The following is a 5,823-nucleotide window of genomic DNA, read 5'->3' on the forward strand; positions in this document are numbered from 1 at the left end:
TGGTATCAGGAAGGTGTGGTGCATTATGAGCTTCTAAAACCAGGTGAAACCGTTAATACTGATCGCTACCAACAACAAATAATCAATTTGAATGACACTTTGATTGTAAAATGACCAGAACGGGCCAGAAAACACGGCAAAGTAATTTTGCTTCATGATGACACACCGCCACACACTTCAAAACCAGTTAAACACGCGTTAAAGGATCTTGCCTGGGAAGCATTAACCCACCCGCTGTATTCACCAGACCTTGCTCCTTCAGATTACCACTTGTTCTGATCAAGGGCACACACACTTTCTGAGCAGCACTTCAAAATGTACAAAGAAGTGGAAAATTGAGTCTTTGTATGGTTTGCCTCAAAACAAGAAAAGTTCTATTGGAACGGTATCCACAAATTACCTGAAAGATGGGGAAAATGTGTAGCTAGCGATGGACATTAGTTTGAATAAAGCACTTTTGATGTTTCTCTTGAAATTACCGTGTTTTCTGATTATAAGATCCGCATTATTAACTGGTACACCTGTTAGGCTCTCACATCCCCACTCTCACACAAATGGGGAAACTGAGGCTCATCGTTATATGACATGTAACTCAAGCCCAAGTCCATGTGACGCTAGAACCAGTCCTCTGCACCAGTGGGCATCTGGGGACAGGGTGGGTATCCCGTTCTGTTCCCACTGCAGGAGCCTGCACAGCTCCTGCCAGGACTCCAGGGCTGTCCTGCCATGGCCCAAAGTGGGGCCAGGTCTTTTTTGAGCTCAGGGGCAGGAGACACTGGGATTCGAGATGCCCCTGTACAGTCCCTGTCCCCTCCGCCTCCCCAAGCAGACACTGCCTGGCCATCCCGCCACAGCTGTCACCGTGTCCTTACCCCATGTGCCTGGTCTCTCTGCTCGGACTCTGTTCTGGCCAGCCTGGGAGGATTTCCTAACAACGCTAGTGCGTTAAAAAATACCTGGCTCCACAGTTACAAAAGGATATGGAACAAAAACCATGAGTGGGGCTGGTGCATGTCCCCTGTCCACACACTGGGGAGAAGCTGCAGGCTCGTCAAGCCCACAGAGGGCGGTTTTGAGGATGTGGGGTGCGGGAGCAGACCCACATGCTGGTCTAAACAAGCTTTGCGTCCTTGTCTCAGTCCAGACGCCTGGCCCTTCCCTGCTGTGGGGCCTGGGCCGTTAGTTCACTTCACTTCCGAGCCTCAGTTTCTGCTTGTGCAAAGCAGAGAGGTGGGCTGGATTATGGGGCCAGGCTCCTGGCCAAGCTCAGTAGGCGCATTTCAGTGTTGCTCTTCTATAGCCATTTGCAGTCATAATAGCAAAACTAAGTACCTTGCAGTAAATCCGACGGAAGACGTACATGACCTTATGAGGGTGTCGTTCTGCCCTGAACACAAGGAGGGGTGCCCGTGCTTCAGGAGAGGAGGTCTGGGCTATAAGAGTGCCCCACCTGCCCAGTCCAGACCCAGCAGGGCATTTTATGGCTCTTGCCAAGCTGCTCAAAATGTTTAAACAGAAGAGCAAAGATCTTTCATGGTTAGGAACAGCCACGGTGGTTTTGAAATGCAAGGTCAGGGGCACAGGGACGGGGCAAACAGCAGTGGGATGAAGCAGGGAGGGCCTGGTGAGACTCCCAGATCCCAAGGAAGAGTCAGTATGGGTACGGGGGCCAGGCCTCAGGCGACAGACGGCGTGGCAGAAGGGGCTGAGGCCAGAGACCGCTCCACCTCCAGCCTCAGGGCCTGTGCTGCTCACACACACCCAGGAAAAGCAGTTCCCTTGCCTCCGCCAGTCTCGGGGTCCCCTCCAGGATGCAGACGACTCATGCTCTCTTCTCCTGTCCCTCTCCAGGACCGCTCAGGAAGTGGCAGCGAGGAAGACTGAATCCGGACATTCCAGAGTCTCGACCCCAAGCCCCTCGTCCCAGCGCCGAGGCGGTGTAGCTCTTAGCAGTAACGGGTAGCAGCAGATGTAGTTTCAGACGTGGGGTATAACTGTATACACAAAAATCTTCCATATTTATACGGCAGAGAAGATGTAGGGCTGTTTGTGTCTGGTCCTGTCCTGGCATCAGTAGCGTTTGTTAACGGCATTAACTGTTTAAAATGACAAAGAATTATGAATCGGGGAACACACGACACCTGTTTTTCTTTTCCTTTCCTGGCAGTACTGTTGCGGCCGCAGTTTGGAATCACTGTAGTTTAAGCCGTGGATGCATGTGTGTAGCCGTCCACTCCTTGTACTGTATTTTATTGGACAGGTCACGCTCGCTGGGGCCCAGGGTCCGCAGGCCCGGCGGGGGTATGTCAGTGTCACTGGATGTCAAACAGTAATAAATTAAACCAACAGCAAAACTCATCCCTTTGCCTTCTTCTGGGGGACTCGTTCCTGCTCCTGGTGCATTGGCAGTGAAGCCTGGCAGCCTGTGTGGAGCCTCATGTCCTCCTGGCACCAGCTCCCGGTTAGCCTCTCACGGTGGATACTGAGGCCGACCTCACACCATCTAAGGACAAGCTCAGGCTCTTGGCCCTGCCACTGTCATTCCCACCACTTGTTCAAGCCTGCCCTGTCACAGGAAGCAAGCAGCATGGTCCCTGCCCTCCCTGCAGCCAACGTGGGATCAGGGAGATGGTCACATGAACAGGCAGGTGCCATACAAAGCGGTCAGAGCTTTCAAGTCCACCATCCAGACCCCCACAGAGAAAGGTTCTATTGGCTGCTCTTGTCCTCAGTGTAGGTCACACTTTCCTGTTTCTTTGCATGTCTTGGAATTTATTGTTCAAAAGTGGGCATTTTATTTTATTTTTTATTGATTGATTTTCTTATTTTTATTTTTCTTGTATGTGCCCTGACTGGGGATTGAACCTTGAAACCGTGGCATTTCGGGATAACGCTCTAACCAGCTGAGCTACGCAGCCAGGGCTAAAAGTCAACATTTAAAAAATAGATTGTCACAACTCTGAATTCCGATTCCTCCAAGGAGTGTTATGTTTTGTTTTATTGTTTGCTCAGTCATTGCTGAACTAACTACAGTTTATGTCTCCCCAACAGTGTGCAGCAGCTGATAGCTGCTCAGTTCTTTTTTCATTTTAAAAAAATATATTTTATTGGTTTTTTACAGTGAGGAAGGGAGAGGGATAGAGAGTTAGAAACATTGATCAGCTGCCTCCTGCACACCTCCTACTGGGGGTGTGCCTGCAACCAAGGTACACGCTCTTGACCGGAATCGAACCTGGGACCCTTCAGTCCACAGGCCAACGCTCCATCCACTGAGCCAAACCGGTTAGGGCTTTCTTTTTTGTTTGTTTGTTTGTTTTTAATTCTTTAATTTTAATCTGGCTTCCTCTCAGAGTTACACCAGGTCAGCCTAGTTTTGAGGTCAGCTTGTGATGGCTCAGAGGTGGTGCTCAAACACCCGAGTCAGTGAGGCCCTGTGCCAGTGGCCTGCGCTCAGGCATTTTGCAAGTCAGACCTTTGCTCCCTGCCCATCCCTCTTGCATAGAAGTTGACATAGGAAGTTTGGCCCTGTGAGCAAGCTGCATAGATTTGTGGGTAGACAGGGCTCTCCAGCTCCCAAGCATGCGTGCGGCCCCTCGGGACGTGTGGGGCCAACTGAGGCTGCCTCATTCCCTGGACTTCCCGTCTGACTTTACCAATCTGTGGAAACCAGGATCCCCACCTAAGCGAGTTAGGAGACCTCCTCAGCCCTGCCCAGACCTTCTGCTCTGAGATCCCTGCTGCTTCCAGTCCCCTGGGGCCTGAGGCTTTCCTACTCAGCTCCAAATCAAGTCAGCCTCCGCCAGCAGGGGTTTTCATGGCAGTGGGAAGAAGCTGGGAGGCCCAGGTGGGAAAGTGGGGGAGATAACCCCAGGCAAAAAATACAATCTCCTCTGCTCTGTCACTCTTCCCGTTTTCTTGAATAAATGCTTAATTTGTCAGATGCCTTTGATAAACCTCCAGAATCCTGATATGGTTGTTTTTGACAACACAGTATAGTTTCATTGTTGATGCTGTCAGGGGTGAAATTTACCAAGATCCTCACTCCATCAATTTGGAAGTCCCTCTCCCTCCACCCCTTTTCCTCAATAGCTTTGTCTTTATTTTAATACATTTGAACTTATATTAATCTCTACAGAAAATCAGCTCACCAAACCCTTGGTTTCATGGTATTCAGGATGAGACCAATTTAAAGTATTAGTCCCTTGAGAGGGGAAAAGAGTATGCTTAGAACTGGAAAATGAGAAAAATATGATGCTATAGTTTGATAATTCTGACTTAAGTTAGACGCGAGTTCATATCTGTCATGTCAGAGTCTGGAGTTGGTGCCTCAGAGTGCAGGCGTACACCTCCCGGCCCACGGCGGTTGCAGGAGCTCCATCTATTCATTCCATATTCCCAGCTGTCAACAAGGAGGCACCACCCCACCCCACCCCTTAGAGACCCTCTGTGCAAACTGACGCTTCACTCTTCTGTGCTGTTGGCCACGATGCAGTCGAATGGTCACACCTAGCTGCATAAGGCTGAGAAATGCAGCCTTTCCGCTGCTTCTGTGTGTCCACCAAAAGATGTGGTTCTCTTGCCAAGAAAGGAGGGAGCCAGGGGTTGGATAGGCTTATGAAGCCTGAAGACCCAGGAAATGAGGTGTGAGCCCACTACTCACTTGGTGATTATCCCGTTTTCGGATGTGAAAACTGAGGCACAGAACAGAAGCATTTGTCCAAGCGTTTGCACGGCTAGTCTTGCAACAGGTGTTTCTCAAGCTGTGTTTGCCCTCCTCCCATGCCAGGTGGTTGGGGGTTTGAATCCTGGCCCTGCTGCTTCCAGGCTGTGTGACCTTGGGCAGCTCTCTGCTTCTCTCAGCCCACTAGGAGATGAGAAAACAAGATGTTCAGGAAGGTTTCCACTTCCTTCAGGCATGTTTATGTTTTCTGTGACAATGGAAAGGAAAATTATTTTGAAAAAAAAAATGAAGGGAATTGACAGTTGGTTTGGGTGTCCACATGTGCAAAGCCAAATTCATGGTGACCTAGGAGCACATGGACTCTGGTAGGGGTGAGAGTTCAGGGCTGCAGGCCCCTGGCCTGGCTCTTCCACGTCAACCTTGGCCTGAGGTCCTGGAACCAAGCTCATGTGGACACTGGCCACGAACCAGGGGTCTCCATCAGTCAACTCCTGTGGCTCCTGGTGACAGCCACTTGCTGCCTCCTCCCACCCCCACCAGCCTTGGCTCTCAGCACCCTTCTATCAGGATGGCCTTTCCCCTTCCTCCCACCAACCCTGAGGGGTGGGGGACTTTGTGCCCTTTTCACAGGTGATACAAGTGGGCTCAGAGAGGGTGAGGCACTTGCCAAGACCACACAGATTTGAGCTCAGGCTTGTGGGCCACAAAAGCCCTCAGGAGCAGAGACTTGCTCTGAGTCAGGAGGAAAGAAAGGCCTTCGGTCTGGCAGGGTGAAATGGCCCCATGGGAAGGGGGGTAGGTTGAGCAGTGGGGTGCAGTTCTCTGTGTCCAGGGAGGCAGGGAAGCAGCAGGCCATGGGCGGGACTTCCATGGAATGGCTTAGGGCTGGAATGTCAGGTGTCAGGGCAAGACAGGAACCCACCGAGTGTCCTGACACAGCTGGGACTGGGAGGGGGCAGTCAGGAAGACTGTGGGACTGCATATGTGACACAGTGCCACACATCTTCCACCCCACATGCAGTTCTAGAACCTTGCAACTCCCTGCACCAAGACATAGACCCTAGCCGAAACCGGTTTGGCTCAGTGGATAGAGCGTCGGCCTGCGGACTGAAGGGTCCCAGGTTCGATTCCGGTCAAGGGCA

At 51.2% G+C, this 5,823-nt stretch overlaps 1 protein-coding gene across 7 annotated transcripts in view; it reads left to right on the top strand.

The window, feature by feature from the left end:
* SMARCA4 (SWI/SNF related, matrix associated, actin dependent regulator of chromatin, subfamily a, member 4) overlaps window positions 1-2,358 on the top strand; it is an 84,958-nt gene extending 82,600 nt beyond the window's left edge. For all 7 annotated transcript variants that reach the window (XM_006765786.2, XM_006765788.2, XM_006765789.2 and 4 more), the window contains one exon: window positions 1,852-2,358. In XM_006765786.2, coding sequence (XP_006765849.1) covers window positions 1,852-1,884 — 33 coding nt within the window. In that variant the 3' untranslated portion in view covers window positions 1,885-2,358. The remainder of the gene's footprint in view (window positions 1-1,851) is intronic.
* The last annotated feature ends 3,465 nt before the right edge of the window (window positions 2,359-5,823 follow it).

This window comes from Myotis davidii, unplaced genomic scaffold (assembly GCF_000327345.1).
Source record: "Myotis davidii unplaced genomic scaffold, ASM32734v1 scaffold1439, whole genome shotgun sequence".
NCBI classification, from domain to species: domain Eukaryota; kingdom Metazoa; phylum Chordata; class Mammalia; order Chiroptera; family Vespertilionidae; genus Myotis; species Myotis davidii.